Source organism: Polypterus senegalus, chromosome 4 (assembly GCF_016835505.1).
Source record: "Polypterus senegalus isolate Bchr_013 chromosome 4, ASM1683550v1, whole genome shotgun sequence".
Classification (NCBI taxonomy): domain Eukaryota; kingdom Metazoa; phylum Chordata; class Cladistia; order Polypteriformes; family Polypteridae; genus Polypterus; species Polypterus senegalus.
In genome coordinates this window covers 197294095-197313771 of record NC_053157.1, presented here as the reverse complement: position 1 = coordinate 197313771, position 19677 = coordinate 197294095, and the positions used below count along the sequence as shown (strand labels likewise).

General features: G+C 41.7%; 1 protein-coding gene across 1 annotated transcript in view; it reads left to right on the top strand.

Annotated features, from left to right (window-relative positions):
• Nucleotides 1-19677, top strand: part of LOC120527905 (mitochondria-eating protein-like) — an 84053-nt gene that overhangs the window by 49949 nt on the left and 14427 nt on the right. Inside the window, exons 8-11 of the mRNA XM_039751844.1 lie at nucleotides 1821-1979; nucleotides 7195-7370; nucleotides 12439-12562; nucleotides 14417-14551. Coding sequence (XP_039607778.1) covers nucleotides 1821-1979; nucleotides 7195-7370; nucleotides 12439-12562; nucleotides 14417-14512 — 555 coding nt within the window. The 3' untranslated portion in view covers nucleotides 14513-14551. The remainder of the gene's footprint in view (nucleotides 1-1820; nucleotides 1980-7194; nucleotides 7371-12438; nucleotides 12563-14416; nucleotides 14552-19677) is intronic.

Below are 19677 nucleotides of genomic sequence, written 5' to 3'. Positions count from 1 at the left end.
GAAACATGTTTACAGGTTAGCATTTAAGATTTTTAAGCAGAGCTTCTAACTAATTTGAACATGTTCATATGTGTCAAGTGTTTGGACCAGTAGGGGGCATTGCAGCAACCCCAAACCCCAGACGCAACTTCACAGACACCAATGCTGGTAAAATAAAAGGTTAATTTTATATCAATTATAAAAAGGCTGCAGCAGTGACATACGTAAATCAACACAATTCTAAATTCCTTCCTTTTTCTCTTTCTCCTTCCACTCCTCCAGGCGAGCTTTGTCCACTTCCATCAGACTCCAACTCTCCTGGAGGTGGCAGGGTGTGACGGTGTGGGTCGGCTCCTTGCTCCCTCTTCTATTATGGGAGCCTCTTGAATCAGACACTGTCAGTACCATAACCGAGAAGAGCTTGGCAGATGAGGACAAACACACATGAAGCAAGGGGATGGTGAAAAGTGGAAGTGCTTTTATTAAAAAAAAAAGATTCAGAGAACAAGTGACCCAAAGTGCACTGCTCCAAAAAAAAGTTCAATAAATAATCCATAAAAAGTGTTGGTTAAAATGATCACATAAATAAATCCACTAAAATGAGGTTAAAAGCAACCGGCAAAGAACTAACTGTCTTTTCCTAAAAGCCATGCACCTTCTTTTAACTGGTGGTTCCCTTGCTTATGCCATATGTGTCTTGCAGCAGAGAAGTCGCCCAACTGACCAACGCAGCTGACCTTTTGCAGGTCTAGGACCTGCCATCCCATGTCTACGGCAATGCTCCTTCTCCAGAACTAGGCTTAGGTCCCCAATGGCCAATTTGCTCGTGTTGGAGTTCTCCTGCCAAGCCTCTTCAACTGCCTTCCTGGTCTTCTATGGCGAGTCGTTCCTTTTAGCACATATCACTCCTGGAGTTGCTCAGCCAGAGCGTTCACTCCTTCAGCCCCAGGCGTCAACCACTCGCTTTGTGCAGTGGGGCTCTCCTTTCTAGCTTCCTGTCATCTCGCACCCGAGCCTGCTCTCTTAGCTCGTTTGCACCGGCTCCTTCCACCTCCTGCCTTCTTCTCTCTTTCTTCCTTTCACCTCTGTTCTCTTCTTGTTTTCCTTTCTCTTTCCTCCCACTCTTGCACTCGCACTTCCCTTTTAAAATGGGGACATGACACAGCTGTGGCAATCAGCAGCTCCCGGCCTTAATTAGCGTCACGGGTGAACCTTCCATGCCTGCATCATTACACAAGAACGACTCTCGCAATGCTACCATGCCCCCTCACACAAAGACACAAATGTGGTGATTTATTCAAAATGCCAAACAGCCACGGACCTCACCTTACCACACAGGGCAGTTCCTTTTATCTTGGACCCAGGAGTATGTCCGGTGCTAGGGGCATAACTCAATGGAAACACTTCTGGGCCAATCTGAATTCCCACAAAGTGGGGATTGTTAATCCCTTCAGTTCCCCTGGGCGGCCTCCACAGAACCTTGCAGGGCCGCATCGTGGGACTACAAGTTCCAGCATGCCCTGCAGGACTCCATATGGGAATCTTAAACCAGGGGAGCTGCCACCCTAAGTTTTGGGAAAGAAAATGTCCTGAATGAATTGACTTCCCCAGTCCTTTCATTATACTGGCCTTCTGACTGGGTAAGGATCCTTGTTTAGTCCCACCCCTTGATGCCTGTCTTTGCATGCCATCCATTACAACTTAAATATTTTTTTGTAAGTGCTAGTTAGGTCCAAGTATTTCTTAAATGTATACTGTCATTGGCACATCTGCAGTGTCTCATATTAATATTGGAGCTGACTCCAGATAACAACTGTTTGCTTATACTCCTTGGGATACAGGAATCCTTCCATTCTGCAAAGATAGCCTTTAGGAAATTCAAGTTGCGAGTCAGAAAGACCCTCGCTCCTTCTCATATAGGACCAGAATCCTTGGATAGTGCTGTGATGGACTACATTATCCGAAATTTAGATCTGTATGATGTCCAGTCAAGTGTCAATGTGAGTTTATCTATTATTAAAGTATACTAAATCATTATCATTGTTGCTCAATTACCACATCCACTGTACTGAATCTTTAATGTAACCTGTGTCTAAAATGTTGTCACTTGAACTTACCTGAAAAAAAAAAAAACACTACTTGCATTTTCTTTTTCAGGATAATTTATTTTCTTAAGAAGTATTTTTCACTAGCATGGAAACAGAAAATGCAACAGTATGGTGACACAGTGGCTGGCACTTGTGCCTTACTGCTCCTTGGATGAAATTCTGACCTAGTCACTGTGAGCACTGAGTTGGCACATTGGCCTCATATCTGTCTGAGAATTTTTCCTGATGCTCTGATTTTCCTCTCACATTTAATTGGATTGTTGGCTCTAAATAGACCAGCTCTCCCCAAACATAGATGTAAATTTAAAAGATATTTTATAACAGAAATATCAGTACCACTTTAGATTAGGTACTACTTGTAATGCATGCATTAGTCCCATACCTTTATGCAAGAAGGCATTAAAAAAAAGGCTTCTTTCCATCTTAATAACTAATAAAAACATCGTTAAAGTGGTTATTCATCTCAGCACAGTATGGCATATTAAGAGTTTGTGATACTCTAGTAAAATTGTTTGAGAGTATGAGAGCTTTATTTGGTCTCATCTCTATCTATACTAATAAAAGGCAAAGCCCTCACTGACTGACTGACTGACTCACTGACTGACTGACTCACTCACTCATCACTAATTCTCCCGTGTAGGTAGAAGGCTGAAATTTGACAGGCTTATTCCTTACAGCTTACTTACAAAAGTTAAGCAGGTTTAATTTCGAAATTCTACGCGTAACAGTCATAACTGAATCCTACTTTCGTACATATATACGTCCATAGCCTGCAGCTCGGTCGCCATGAAAGGCGGAGTTGCGTCCCCCATCTCCACGCCTCCCACGTAATGGACTGCCTGCCCATATAAGGCCGTCCGTCAGCAGCAATCCAAGCTGTGAGAAAACAATAAAAAGGAGACGTGTCAGATGTTGTGTTACATTTTCTGATGCAGCTAGACGAAAATAACTTTGTGACGCTGCTTCCAAATACACGCAGAAAAATCCACAAGTTCATAGAGACGCTGTTGCTAAATAATCGCAGGCAATTCCACAACTTTATAGACAAGCTGCCGCTAAATATTCGCAGGCAAATCCACAAGTTAATACTAGGAATGCCTGTTAAACATCTTAGATTCACGAGTAGCGATTTGGGTGGTGAGATGTCTATCGAGGTGATCACCATCGATCAAAGAACTGTCACTTACCGAGTGGTTTCCATGCCTGGAGATGCCGCCTGCCTTTTCCATTCTGTTTGTTACATATTGCACGGCCATATCAGGCTCAATATTGATATCCAAAGGAACATTGTGTCTTATGTATTGAATGACTGGGACAGGCGAAGGTGTGGACTGATGATGGTACAGGAGATAATTATACTACACAGAGGCACTCTAAGAGTGAAATGCTTAAGCCCTTCACCTATGCTTCTACATGTGAGTTGATGGCTGCCGCTGAATTGTTCGGTTGTCGCTTTCAACTGTACCAAAATGGCCAAATATTTTACACCTTTGAAAAATCGCCAATGCCTCTTAAACATCTTAGATTCACACGTAACGATTTGAGTACTGGACACTTTGATGTTTATGAATGTTTCAACTCTCAAAAGCTGGATGCGAAGTTATCGATGAAGCCAGTTGTATGCTTACAACGCTTGACAGATACCGAATGTCACTTCAACACAAGTCCTGCAAATACTGTCGTAATTGAAACAAACCATAAAACTCAAACCGATTATGACAGCAGCAATCCAAGCTGTGAGAAAACGTAAAAAGGAGGCGTGTCAGACATCGGGGTACTTTTTCTGATGCAGCTAAATGAAAACAACTTCGTCACGCTGCCACCAAATATTCGCAGAAAAATCCACAAGTTAATACCGGGAATGCCTGTTAAACATCTTAGATTCACGAGTACCGATTTGGGTAGTGAACACTTCGATGAATGAAACCTGTTATCTTTACAATGGTTGACAAACACGGAATGTAACTTGAACACAACACGTCCTCCAAATACGAACCTGATTGAAAGAAATATTCATAATCAAATCCTTGATGACAGCAACACTCATAACAGTCACAAAACAATTAAATTGACAATCATGTTATGTTATTTTTAAAATGTTTCCTTTTCTTTTTCATAACTTCTTTAACACACTACTTCTCCACTGCGAAGCACGGGTATTTTGCTAGTATATATATAAAATCCAACATCTGTCTGTATGTCTGTCCACTTTTCATGAGAGAACTACTTAACGGATTTAGATCAGGTTATTTCATATAATTTGCTTGAACATTCCGGTTGATTTTACAACTTCTCTCATCGCACTAAGCATCATAGTTTGCTTTGCAAAAGCCATGTATTCACGCTAATCTGAGATAGAGGCTGTGGACCAAGGTTAGGGACAAGCGTGACATCAGGAGTGGGAGCCGGGCAGGGCCCTTCTTAGCTACCCTTTTTCATTAATACACAGACAGAGCTGCGGTGCACAGCTACTTAATCATGAATTAAGAATTCACAAGCCATAGACACCAAAGTTATATTAGTATGCATCATTGCCCCAACTAACTAAACAGTTTATTGATGCTTTGCATGTGTGTTTAAGACCAAAAGAAGCCATGGTTAATGTCTTGGTATATAACAGTATGTGACAAATAGATGCATTATCGGAAGTATGTAATCTAAAGTGTTACCGAAATGTCCACATTTCTAAAGTTTCTTTTATAATATTAAATTATTTATGGATGTTTGTTACATCCTGCTTTTATCAAGTTCCTTTCCAGATTCAAGCTATTTTAGAAAGAGATATTCTTGAATGTGTGGTGACTGTGGAGATGAATAGCCTTCAAAAACAATTTCATTGAAAAAAGTAACACATAAATGCTTGTTTTACTGTGTCTTTTAGGCAGGCCTTAATTAGTATTTTATTTTTGTCTTGCAAAACTAAATATAAAATATTTAACAAGTGTTTTTGTTTTTGTAAACTCTAGCATATTTAAAAGGATGGCTTTGTACAGTTATTTAGGGTTGACTACTCACCTTCTGAAGTCATTTAGTCAGTATGAGGTGAACAGCAATCAGATGGTTTTCAGACATCAACACGAAACTCCCAGGCACAGTGATGTCTAGATAAGTTAGAACATATTTAGAGTATTAAGAATTTCAACCTTGTTTTTGTTATACAGCTACATTTTAATTAGTTTTATTAGTTTAGTAGTTATAAATGCTCATTTTCCTCAGGTTCCATCCAGCTTACCAGTTGCCAACCCATTTCATTTTCATTCAAGAACATTGAGGGGAGCCTGAATGTATAACAGCAGCATTGAGCATTAGATAGAAACCACAGTTCACACTTGTCCACATCAAGGCAGTCCATATAAACCTAAGTGTGTGTGGTCATACAGAGCGCACGCTCTAAATATACAGCGACCAGGACAAAATTACAGCCTTATGAGTATGTGAAGCACTGGGCCATGCTTACTACAGTTTATTCTGAAAAACATTAAATATACAATGCAGGATATTTTTTTCAAAGTTTGTTGTTAAGTCTTGTCTCCAGCCGGTGGTAAGGCTGTCCTCCTGGCATTGCAATCAATCTTTGCCTCCATTTGGGAGACTGGTATCATCCCAACTGACTGGAAAACAGGACTTCTTGTCCCTGTCTGGAAAGGGAAGGGTGATCGCCAGGATTGTGGCAACTACAGGGGGACAACACTGCTTTCGGTGCTGGGTAAGGTCCTTGCTAAGGTCATTCTCAATAGGATCCGTGATTACTTGCTCACCTACCAACGACCGGAGCAGTCTGGTTTTACGCCTAAGAAGTCTACCATCGACCGCATCCTGGCACTGAAGGTTCTCATGGAGTGCAAACGGGAATATTGGCAGAGTTTCTTTGCAGCCTTTGTCGATTTTCGTAAAGTGTTCGACTCAGTTGATCGAGCTGCCCTGTGGGACATCCTGAGGGTTCGTGGGATTCCCTTGAGGTTGCTGGATATCATGGCTGGCCTGTACACTGGTACTGTGAGTGCTGTGCAGAGTAGAGGCAGAACCTCTTAGTTTTTCCCAGTTGATTCTGGGGTTTATCAGTGGTGTGTTCTTGCTCCTACTCTGTTCAATGCTTGTATGGACTGGGTGTTGGGCAAGGTCTTGGGTTCCAGCAGCTGTGGGGCATCTGTTGGTGAAGAAAGATTCATGGATCTTGACTTTGCTGACGATGCTGTGATCTTTGTGGAGTCAATGGAGGCTCTGATTGGGGTGCTTGAGAGACTGAGCAAGGAGTCAGAGTGTCTGGGCATGTGAGTGTCCTGAATAAAAACCAAGATCCAGGCCTTTAATGAGAGTGTGTCTGTTTGCGGAGAGAGTGTCTACCTTGTCGAGAGGTTTACTTACCTTGTCAGTTACATTCATGTCTCTGGTGACTCTTCCTATGAAGTCAGTAGACGGCTTGGGAGAGAATGGGGTGTCATGAGGTCGCTGGAAAGGGGTGTGTGGCGCTCCCGATATCTATGCAAAAGGACAAAGGTCCAAGTCTTTAGAGTCCTGGTGCTCCCTGTCTTGTTACATGGTTGTGAGACATCAACGCTATCCAGTAACCTGAGACAAAGACTGGGCTCCTTTGGTATTGTATTTCTCCGGAAAATCCTTGAGTACCGTTGGTTTGACTTTGTGTCGAATTGAGCAGTTGCTCATGGAGTCCCAAATGTGGCACATTACTGTACTTGCATTGTGAAGGAGCGTCAGTTACAGCACTACGGCCATGTGACACGTTTCCCTGAGGGTGATCCAGCTCGTACATTCATCATTGTTGGGGACCCGAGTAGCTGAACCAACACCTGGCTGCGGCAGATAGAGGGTCATTTCCGGAGGGTGGGAATGGACCGCGTGTCTGCCTGATGAGTTCCCAACCGGGATCCCGAGTAGTTTTGTCGTGTAGTGGGTGTGGCAACGCACTGCACCAGTGCATGCTCCCCAACTTGACTTGACTTGACTTGTTGTTAAGTGACAGAAGCAGTTAAAAAGGACCATCTGTACATCTTTGTTTTGCCTTTTTATATCAGCATGTGTTCTGTTCCTAACTGATGATGTCTATTCTGTAGTCTAACTTTTGTCTTTTCTGGACACATTTTTCTAGGATGTTATCCATGCTATGGATGTAAATCCAAAAATTTCCTTCCCACCAGAAGTCGATTACAACCTCATCAATAACTTCATCCGAGAAGTTTGTCTCTTGGCTTTCTCAATGCAGTCTCTTGATCCTCCTCTAGACATTGCATTCTCAACAGATGGCGAGCTATTCAGTGAGCACAAGTAAGGGAACAGAGACATCAGATACTAAATATAAACCTGTTACTTTTAATGTACTGTAGTATCACTGCTTATTCTGTGTGCAACTCAACCATAATAGAAGACATAACACCTATAGTTAGACAGGACACTTAACTAGTCATTTATACTGCATGAAAAAAATGTTTAATTCTCTGGAGGAAGTCATATTCTGTAGCCTGGTTCAAAAGAGTTAGGCAGTTTTAAAATATGACAGCTTACTTTTATGCAATGTATTTGTCATGTTATGTTTTTTGTATACAAGTTAAATCAACATCCCCCCATAGAAAGTTATGCCACCCAGTACAGATTACCCCATCCATCTACCCATCCAATGACATTCTTTAGTCCAGTGTAAGATTTAGGGTTGCATGAAGCTAACCTGGCAACATCAGACAGGAACTATTAGTCTTGTAAACACTCATTTACTTATTCGGATGACAATTTTATCAAATGAGACTTACATCATTTTGGAAACAATTGGTTACATTTCTTTTGGTTGGTCAATTGGAGCACAGGCAGGTCAAGTGACTTGCTCATGATCACAGAGTCAGTAGCAGAATTTGAACCCAAACCCTCACTATCTGAAGTCCAAAGCCTTAACCGGTATGCCTCAGTGCCTGCCTGCCTGCCAACCACTCACCCCAACCAACCCTAACATGCATGTCTTTGTAATATGCACGAAAAAGTGAAATGTCTGCAGAAAAAGTCATCAGACATTACTAGACTTGGTTTGAGAACAGCCGTCTCCTAGAGCTGCAAGGCAGCAGTCGGCTCTGTTAGATGATTATTTTATCTCTTCTGGACTATTGTGTCAATAGAGAAAAGTGTATTTTGATGTTCCAAACAGTTCTTTTGCAAAACATGAATACGATTTTTGTTAACGCTTTAGGTACTGCAAATGTTACTTTTTAAGTTTGTGTAACATGACCTTAGTAAAGGCTTCTTTTGGTGTTCATAATACTTACAAAGTGTCAGTTAAGTGGTTATTCATCTCTGCAATATGGCCTACTAAATTGACTTCACTTTAAAATAGTCAGAGGTAGCTTAAGCGAGGTATACATCTCTCAGAATTGAATACTTCAATATATATCCTTCATATTAATAAGTAATTTGACCAACATATGAAATGCCACATTACCCAGAGGTTGATAGCCACTTTACTGATGCTTTGTAAATGTTATGAACACCAAAGGAAGCCTTTGTTAAGGTCTTGTTAGGTAAAAGTAAATGAGCAATAGATGCATTTTTGCAGTCTAAACTAAACTAAATTGTTACCAAATTGTTTAATGCCCTTAAAGAAACTAACATAGTAATTGATTACTTGCCATTTTCCTGTCCAGATCTTTATAGGCATATAGCCCAGTGCTTGATTAAGCAAATATAATGATCAATGATGCCATGTGTAAGTTGAATTAAAGTGGTTAACTAAAATAGAAACAGAGGGAGTAAAACTGAGACAACCAAACTAAGAAGGTGAAGTTGTGTTAGATGTAGTGGTTTAATCTGTAACTCTTACACTATGAAAAAAAGGAACTTAGTGACACAAGGTAGTCATCCTGCACCATCACGGTCTCACCTAAGCAGAAATTTCACAGCTGACAAGCGTATCAAGACATGCTGTCCAAGGACTTCCTCAGAATCAGCATGCAGTGTGGATGGCTACAGAAATTAAGTATAGCAAACAAGAAATACATCAAGCCCTACTTCCCTTCGAAATCAAAATATTTCTATCACTTCTATCAGCTCAGAACTGGCAGAAACCTCTGGGACCCTGGTGCCTCCATCTACAGTCCAGAGAAGTCTTATCAGAGAGTGAGTGATCTTTATGAAAGTGTTACGATAAAAAAAAAACACAAAAAAATTAGAAATTAGTGCAAGTTGGAAATAAATTTAATCAATTATTCCATAAATGAAAGCAAAAGAACTTGGGTGCAGAAAAATGGCAGTAGGTGCTCTGAATGAATGAGTCAAAATTTGAAAGTTTTGTCTCTAAGAGAAGGCAGCTTGTCCACTGAGAGGCCGGAGAGCAGTACATGGAGGAGTTTGCGCAAGCAACAGTAAAGCACAATAGTGGTTTAGCATCTTCTGCAGTTTTGAAGATGCATTTCTTCAAACAGAACTGATCTGATCAAAAATGAGGCCAAGAAGTACAGGCAGATTCTTATCCATCAGCAAAGTCTGATCGGTCCTACCGGTAATTACATTCTGTAGCATGTCAATGACCCCAAACACAATGTCAAAAGCATAAGAAACTGCAGCAAAAAAGAGGAACAGGGAATACTGAACAGGTGATATGGACCCCATAGACCCTCATCTCAGCATCATTGAGACAGTGTGGGATTACCTGCAGAGAAAGAAGTAACTAAGACAGCCAAAGTCTGAAGTGGAATTGTGGAAAGTTCATCAAGAGCCTTGGAGCATGTTATCATTCAACAACCTTCAGAAACTGCATTCAAGTGTAGTTTAGACAACTGACGGTTTTTAAAGCAAAAGGTGGTCACATATATTGGTTTCATTTATTTTTTCTGTATACTGCAGTTTCCAGAAAATGTATTGATTAATAATTGATTAATGGCATTATTTTTGATAGCATTCCCACTTTACACCATTTTTTCACAACTGCCTAAAACTTTTACACAGTCCTGTACATACATAATATACTGTATATATATATATATATATATATATATATATATATATATATATATATATATATATACACAAAAATAACCGGACTGGTAGAAAAATATATATTTTTCCTAATTCTAAACATTGTTACCTTCTATATACTCCCCCTACCATTCTCCATATGTATCTTCCATTGATTGAAACAGTGCTTCAACAGGCTTGCCAGTTCTGTCTTCACTTCATCCATTGAAGAAAAATGTGTTCCCTTCAGGTCACTTTTGATTTTTGGGAACGAGTCAAAATCACAGGGAGCTAAATTGGGCAAATAGGGAGGATGGTCAAGGACAGGAATGTTTTCGTCAGTCAAAAACTGCTTTACGGAAAAAGCAGTATGATCATTTTGAACAATCTCATTCACTGTTTTGATGTTTTTATCTGTCCGAGATGAGCGTGGGCGACCTGGGCGTTGAACATCTTCCACATTTTCTTGTCCTTCCTTGAAAAATTTGTGCCACTCAGAAAACTTATGTGCAAGACAAACAGTTATCACCGTACACTATTTTTATCATTTCATAAGTTTCTGTGGCCGTTTTGTTCAATTTCTCGAGAAATTTGATGTTGATTTGCTGTTCGATTTTTTTCACCCAACATTATTTTGGCATTGTGTAGCAATTGTTTTACAAATACTGACCGGGCTATTCACATGATATACCTAGCTGGTTGGCTGTTAGAGAGGGTGTGTTGGTGGGGATACAGTTCTATGATTCACGTCCTGCCAACTTCCAAACGGTTTTCCAGGAAAGCCCCAAGCCCAGTCCGGTTATTTTTGTTTTACTAACCTTGTATATATATATATATATATATATATATATATATATATATATATATATATATATATATATATATATATATATATGTACAGTATACATATATATATATATATATATCTGTGTGTGCTTTATATATAAGTAAGTGTATATTTTGTGGCAGTAGGGGGCAGTAGTGCACCCTTGAACCCTCAGGGATGACTCCAGACACCAGGTAAAAGTCCACGACCCTTTATTGTTTAATAACAATGTGCACCAAGCACCCTCCACACTACTCATAAACCAATACTCTAAGTAACACACAATAAACTCTCCTCCTCGCCCAGACACTTGCTCCTCTACCTCCCAGCTCAGCTCAGTGTCTGGACTGAGGCACCGTCCTTTTATAGCCCCTGACCCGGAGGTATTCCTGTCCCGACAGTCCATAGTTCCTTACTCCTTCCGGTCAGGGCAATCAGTCTTTACTTTAACCCGGGAGCACGTTGTTAGTTCCTGTCACGTGACCATGACGTACTCCCGGGTCATAGGGCATGAAAGAGCCCATAAGCCCCCCCACAGCGACTCCTGATGGCCCCCAAGGTATCCAGCAGGGTTGTGTAAAAATACTACAAGGTCCATAATGCCCTGCTGGACCTCGGGGCATGATCCTGCTGTCGGGAGAGCTCCTCCTGGCGGCCTGGGGGTGCGGACCGGCATGGAAAGCCGGCAATCCTTCACAATTTCAAAATTGTAACCATTATTAAAATGTAAAAAAACAAACTGCTTCAGCTTTGTGCATATTTCGGCAAGATACAATCCTGAAAACCAGAATTTGCTTATTCAAATGGTGTTATACGCTTCCAATGGATGTTGACAGAAAATAAATAAGAATAATTGTGCTTTTTTTAAATTGCATTGTTCCCCAGAGTACTTATGGAATTCCTTAACAGAAATTGCCAAATATAAAGACTACAACCATTATTCAACCATAAGTCTCAGATACAAATATAGATATTGCTATCACACACTAGCAAATTAAATGTTGACATTGGGTCATTGGAGTAGAAATAAATGTTATTATTATTAAATGATGGCATAGGTGATTGTTGGTTTTTTGTGGTTGACTGACTGGTTAGTGTTGCTGTCTTACAGCTTCAGAATTGTGAGATCAAATTCAAACATGGACACTGTCTCTGTGCAAGTTTGAACACTCTTTCTAATTCCATAGATGTTTTCTCTAGGTACTCTAGTTTAGGTTCATTTTCATCTCTACGTTCAGCTAGTGCATGGTCTCTGCCTTGAAGACTCTGGTCCTCCATCAAGAAAACAAATATAAAAAATGTATTAACTAATATAACTAACAAGGAGAAAGGAGAGCACATTGTGGACCCTCTGTATATACAGAAAAGGGCAAATCAATGGTGAATTTTGCTCAGTACAAATTTACGCCAAATACAAAATAAACTAAATATATTTATTTGCATCAGCATGTTTCAATGCTAATTATAACTTCAGTTCCCAAATTACAATGTACGGTAGAGTAATAAATCAGACACCGATGTTTTCAAAGAGTGAATCTTTAACGCATGCTATTTGAAAATGGTTTTGCATTGCAGATACTGTCGTAGTCTTGATTCAGAATATACTGCTCCTCTTGTCGCATATCACGTTTGGCCTGCCCTCATGGAAGGAGATGTGATCATAGTAAAGGGGGAAGCTGTCACAAAGAGGAGAACTGTGGTAAGTTAGTGCATTTTAAATAATTATTAGCATATTAACAATATGCTAATATATAATTTTGGCTTATTTTTTGAGGTAAACATTTGTTAACATTGTGTTTTGGAGCTTGAAAATTGTAATGTTATCAGTTCTGTTTGTATTATTATTATTATTATTGTTTACCATTTTTTCTATGCTGCCATTTTGTGGTGATATAGTTTATAAACTGCCTGGTTGCCATTGTGTTATCTGTGATGATACTTGTCTCTGCTTGAAAAATTTTCAATATACTGTACTGTAGTTTTGGGAAAGGACAAAATATTGCTCTTTTTGATTATTAATTTTGTCCTTTGTTTTGATTTTTATTTGCTGTCTTGCTTGCCTTTCTGGTTTTGAACCGTACCTGCCATTTTTGTAACTGTTCTTTTGTTTTACCTTCAAAACTTTTCATCTCGTGTTCCTTTTGTCTTTTATGGTTTGGACCTTTTTTCCATTCAAGGTCACAATGCAAACATAGTTTTTCAATGAAATGATAACAACTGTGTAAAAGAAATATTCAGATATCAGATATCCTTTTTCATCTGAGTGAAAATACCAGAAAACTAGACTTTGTATTTGTACAAGGCACCTTATTATTTATTTAAATTGTAATGTAACCATTGAAGACACTTCACTTGTTAGATGTCATACTATACCATTAACTAATAGAAATATCAGCCTTCCACCCATTTTCAGCACCCACTCATTCCACTTCACAAGCAAGGGAAACCCCAACTAGTCCTGATATTAGTGGACACAATCCAGGAACAAACACAACATTGGCTGCCAGACATTTACAATAAATACTCAATTACCCATATACCACAATCCCTTGCCACCTCCAACTAACCTGATACACACTTTTTAGATATGAGAGTAAACTATAGTACACAAAACATTCCATATGTTATACAATAAAAGTGACTGGAATGGGATTCAAACCCAGGTCACAAAACTACCATGTGGGTAAATTTTTGAAAAATATTGAATAAAATATGTTTACTTCATTGTAAAAAAACATAATGTGTTGGGTTAATTGGTCTCTCAATTGGTTCGGGATGAGTGAGTGTGGATATGTGCATGAGTGTACTGTAAAGTGGACTAGCATTTAGTCCAGAGCTGGGGATCCTCTAACTCCCAACTGTTCCAGGATAGATTCCAATTTCCCACAACCTTGTAACATATTAAACCAGTAAAGAAAATGTATGAATAGGCGTTTGAGCAAATGATTTTACAACTATTTACACATTTTTAGAAATAGGTAAAGGAGTACAGGAAATGAAATACAGGAACATTAATTGACTTCTTTTGGTTCAAAATAGTGAATTAGTAGTGGGAGTGAACCAGCAACTTTACAGCTCAGTATTTTATCCAATAAATCAAAAGGCCTGCCTACTTCAGACTAGAAAAATCATATATTATTCTGTCCAGTTTCCGAATTCAATTAATTTAATTTAAGTCTCAAAAGTGTAGCTAAAACCTATCTAGATAGCAACTGATGAGAGGCAGGACCCAGTTCTGGACAAAGCATGGGTCTATAATGAGATGCACACTATCCATACAGAGCGAGATTAGAGTCACAAATTATCTTAATGTACTTATTTTTGGGGTTATTTTTGTCATTTAAAGCTTTATGCAGAGTTATAATTTCCAAAAAAAGATACTGTAAATGTGTTGTTTAAAGTGTTTTGATAACTGAATGTTTCTGTTGCATCTTATAGTGAAGTCGTACCATATTTCCTTACCATGTTTTTAATCACGTATCATTATGATGATTTTTATTTATCTTCTTTGAAATTGTTGAAAAATATTTACGTTATTTCACATATTTTTCAGGTGTCTCCAAGAAGGAATCGCAACAGAAGACGCAGTGACGGGTCAGTTCGTTCACGGACGTGCAGTCCCAACCATGGATTTTTACAGGAATGCTAACGTAACAGTCAGTCTTTATTTTACACAGTATACTAAACTGTAAGTACCATCGATAAGAAATGTATAATTAATCTCTAAAAAGTCTGCACTAACTGATTTTATTTATTTTAATTAAACTTATTTTAGCATTTATCTTTTATTATGATTAACACTTTATGTTCGTGGAAGGCTTAAAGGGTAAATGTAGTATTTTTCAAGTCAAAGTTATTTCTTCTGCTGAAGGTGGGAGTTGAAGCTACTTCTGACAGGGGACTCTACCAGCCGTTCCCAGTAGACCCTCACAACACGTTTGGGCCTACCAGGCCTGACCGGCATTTTCCCCCACCATCGAAGCCAGGTCACCACCAGGTGTTGATCAGTTGACAGCTCCGCCCCTCTCTTCACCCAAGTGTTCAAGACATATGGCCGCAAGTCCAATGACACGACCACAAAGTCGATCATCGAACTGAGGCCTAGAGTGTCCTGGTGCCAAGTGCACATATGAACACCCTTATGCTTGAACATGGTGTTCGTTATGGACAATCTGTGACGAGCACAGAAGTCCAATAACAAAACACCGCTCGGGTTCAGATCGGGGGGAGCCATTCCTCCCAATCACGCCCTTCCAGGTCTCACTGTCATTGCCCACGTGAGCATTGAAGTCCCCCAGCAGAACGAGGGAGTCCCCAGAAGGTACGCCCTCTAGCACCCCCTCCAGAGACTCCAAAAAGGGTGGATACTCCAAACTGCTGTTTGGCGCATACGCACAAACAACAGTCAGGACCCTTCCCCCCACCCGGCGGAGGGAGGCCACCCTCTCGTCCACCGGGGTAAACCCCAATGCACAGGCTCCAAGTCGAGGGGCAATAAGTATGCCCACACCTGCTCGGCGCCTCTCACCGGGGGTAACTCCAGAGTGGTAGAGAGTCCAGCCCCTCTCAAGGAGATTGATTCCAGAGTCCAAGCTGTGCGTCGAGGTGAGTCCGACTATATCTAGCTGGAACCTCTCGACCTCGCGCACTAGCTCAGGCTCCTTCCCCTTCAGAGAGGTGACATTCCACGTCCCAAGAACCAGTTTCTGTAGCCAAGGATCTGACCGCCAAGGTCCCCACCTTTGGCCACCACCCAACTCACACTGCACCCAACCTCCTTGGCCCCTCCCATTGGTGGTGAGCACATGGGAAGGAGGACCCACGTTACCTCTTCGGGCTGTGCCCGGCCGAGCCCCATGGGAGCAGGCCCGGCCACCAGGCACTCGCCATCGAGCCCCACCTCCAGGCCTGGCTCCAGAGGGGGGCTGCGGTGACCCGCGTCCGGGCAAGGGAAAACGTTGTCCAAAGTTTTTGCTCTTCATTGAAGGTTTGTTGAACCGCTCTTTGTCTTATCCCTCACCTAGGACCAGTTTGCCTTGGGTGACCCTACCAGGGGCAAAAAGCCCCGGACAACATAGCTCCTAGGATCATTGGGACACGCAAACCCCTCCACCACGATAAGGTGACGGTCCAAAGAGGGGTTTCCACCTTCGGCAGAACTTCGACCACGTCCCGAGGGAGGTAGGGGACATTGAGTCCGAATGGGCCATGTTCCATGCCTCTATTGTTGAGGCGGCTGACCAGAGCTGTGGCCATAAGGTGGTCAGTGCCTGTCGTGGCGGCAATCCCCGAACCCGTTGGTGAACACCGGCAGTGAGGGATGCTGTCAAGCTGAAGAAGGAGTCCTATAGGACCTTTTTGTCCTGTGAGTTTCTGCAGGCAGCTGATAGGTACCGGCAGGCCAAGCAGAATGCAGCTTCGGTGGTTGCGGAGGCAAAAACTCGGGCATGGGAGGAGGTTGGAGAGGCCATGGAGAACGACTTTCGGACAGCTTTGAGGAGATTCTGGTCCACGGTCCGGCATCTCAGGAGAAGGAATCAGTGCAGTGTCAACACTGTATATGGTGGGGATGGAGACCTCCTCAATCCCACTAACATGCCTTCCAATGAGGAAGCAGAGCCTTGGGACTCTGAGGTGGGCTCTCCCATCTCTGGGACTGAGGTCACCGAGGTGGTCAAAAAACTCCTTGGTGGCAGGGCCCTGGGGGTGGATGAGATACGCCTGGAGTTCCTCAAGGCTCTGGATGTTGTAGGACTGTCTTGGTTGACACGTCTCTGCAACATCGCATGGACATCGGGGACAGTGCCTCTGGATTGGCAGACCAGGTGGTGGTCCCCCTCTTTAAAAAGGGGGACCGGAGGGTGCGTTCCAACTACAGAGGGATTACACTCCTCAGCCTCCCTGGAAAAGTCTATTCGGGGGTTCTGGAGAGGAGGGTCCTCGGATAGTCAAACCTCGGATTCAGGAGGAACAGTGTGGTTTTCGTCCTGGTTGCGGAACAGTGGACTAGCTCTACACCCTTAGCAGAATCCTGGAGGGTGCATAGGAGTTTGCCCATCCAGTCTACTTGTGTTTTGTGGACTTGGAAAAGGCGTTCGACCGTGTCCCTCGGGGAATCCTGTGGGGGGTGCTCCGGGAGTATGGGGTACCGCACACCCTAATAAAAGCTGTTCGGTCCCTGTACAACCGGTGTCAGAGCTTGGTCCGCATTGCTGGCAGTAAGTCGAGCCCGTTTCCAGTGAGAGTTGGACTCCGCCAGGGCTGCCCTTTGTCACCGATTCTGTTCATAACTTTTATGGACAGAATTTCTTGGTGCAGCCAGGGTGTTGAAGGGGTCCGGTTTGGTGGACTCAGGATTTGGTCAATGCTTTTTGCAGTTGATGTTGTCCTGTTTGCTTCATCAGGCCGTAATCTTCAGCTCTCTCTGGAACGGTTCGCAGCTGAGTGTGAAGCGGCTGGGATGAGAATCAGCACTTCCAAATCCGAGACCATTTCTCAGCCGAAAAAGGGTGGAGTGCCCTTGCAGGGTTGGGGGAGAGATCCTGCCCCAAGTGGCGGAGTTCAAGTATCTCGGGGTCTTGTTCATGAGTGAGGGAAGAATGGACCGTGAGATCGACAGGCGGATCGGCGCGGCATCCACTGTGATGCGGGCTCTGCATCGGTCTGTCGTGGTGAAAAAAGAGCTTAGCCGTAAGGCAAAGCTCTCAATTTACCAGTCGTTCTACATTCCTACCCTCACCTATGGTCATGAGCTATGGGCAGTGACCGAAAGAACGAGGTCGCGAATACAAGCGGCTGAAATGAGTTTCCTCCACAGGGTGTCTGGGCTTTCATTTAAAGATAGGGTGAGAAGCTCATCTGGGAGGGGCTCAGAGTAGAGCCGCTACTCCTTCGCATCGAGAGGAGTCAGATGAGGCGGCTCGGGCATCTGATCAGGATGCCTCCTGGACGTCTCCCTGGTGAGGTGTTCCGGACACGTCCAACCGGGAGGAGGCCCTGGGGAAGACCCAGGACACGCTGGAGGGACTATGTCTCCCGGCTGGCCTGGGAACGCCTTGAGATTCTCCCAGAAGAACTGGAAGAAGTGGCCGGGGAGAGGGAAGTCTGGGCCTCTCTGCTTAAGCTGCTGCCCCCGCGACCCGACCAAAGATAAGCGGAAGAGGATGGATGGATGGAGTTATTCCTTCACAAACATGGTATATATGCATTTGCCACGTAAACTTGTGTTCTAAAATTAAGCATTTTCTATAGAGTTTAAAAAATATTTTGCCTTTACTGGCACTTTACAATGCATGCTAATGGGGCATAGACATAACTGGTCAATAAAAGCCTACAAGCTTATCAGTGAAGTAGATTAAGTTTCGATATAAGAAAATATGCCTTCTATGTTTCCAACATACAGAATCTATAAGAATTAATTTTATTGCATATTCCTGGTACTATTTTTCTCATAGTTAGGATATGTTTTCCATTTGCTTGTGTGACTTCTCACATCAATACAGAAGTAAATCAAAACAAAACCAACCATGTGGCATGAAAGGTTTACTGTGATTTGGTCTTTCTCATGCCTCCCATGTGAAAGATTATGGTGGAAGAAAAAAAAAGGCTGAGATGGCTTGCACAGCTGATCTTCTTATGAAATGACTGAATCTCATAATATTTTTTTTTGTTCAAAAATGACATGTATAAACTATTTTACAATGTGAGCGTAATTGCAAGACATGGATAATACTCAATTGTCTTGGACATATTTGGTAAGTTTTTAAGCTTTTCTTTTCCAGTGATGCCCCATGTCCCAATAGCCTCCAGTGTCAAGTGCTGGTAAGATATTTTTTTAACCATAGTTTAACCTTAGAATACAATTTCAAATGGTACTGTAAATCCATATATACCATGTCTGTGGAAAAAACAACTTTCACTTGAAAAATACTGAACTTATCCTTTTAATTAAAGTTTAATTAAATTTAAGTGCCATTTTATTTAGTTTTTGCACAGAACGTTGTGAGTCACAGTTCATCACCTGGAAAATTGTCCCCAGACAGGATTTAATATTTGCTCTCAAGAAATAAATCAGCAGAAAAGCATAACTGATTTGTATGTTTCTTATTTTGTCATTAGATTTAAACAGTATAAAAAGACATATGCAACTTGTTTATGACTGCTTTGATGATTATTAAATACTAGCCAACCCGCGGCGTAGCATACGGCGCATAATTATCAACGTGAACAGTCAACGTGGCTCACAGCTGCATGTGGACTGTAGCACAGACCAAAGCGATTGGGGGCGGGCAGATGAGCAAGCAATGCGTATGCCTCAAGAGCGAGGGTGAACGTAGGAGGATGGTTAGAGTTGGTGGGCGGGGCTCTGTCATGTTTTCCCCATGGTCGGATGACTTGGTCAATTATATATACAGTGGAACCTCGGTTCACAACCATAATTCATTTCAAAAGTAATTTTCCCCATAGGATTGTATGTAAATACAATTAATCCGTTCTAGACCGTACGAACTGTATGTAAATATATATATTTTTTTAAGTTTTTAAGCACAAATATAGTTAATTATACCATAGAATGCACAGCGTAATAGTAAACTAAGTTTAAAAACATTGAATAACACTGAGAAAATCTTGAACAACAGAGAAAACTAACACTGTAAGAGTTCGCACTATAGCACTACGAACCGCTCGCTAAAAACACTTTTTTTTAAAAGAGTTTTAAGCACAGGGAAAAAAATGAACATTTGAAAAATCCGTATTTTAATAAACAACCAAGAAAAGTAACATTGCAACAACGCACGCGAGCGCCTGTGTGTG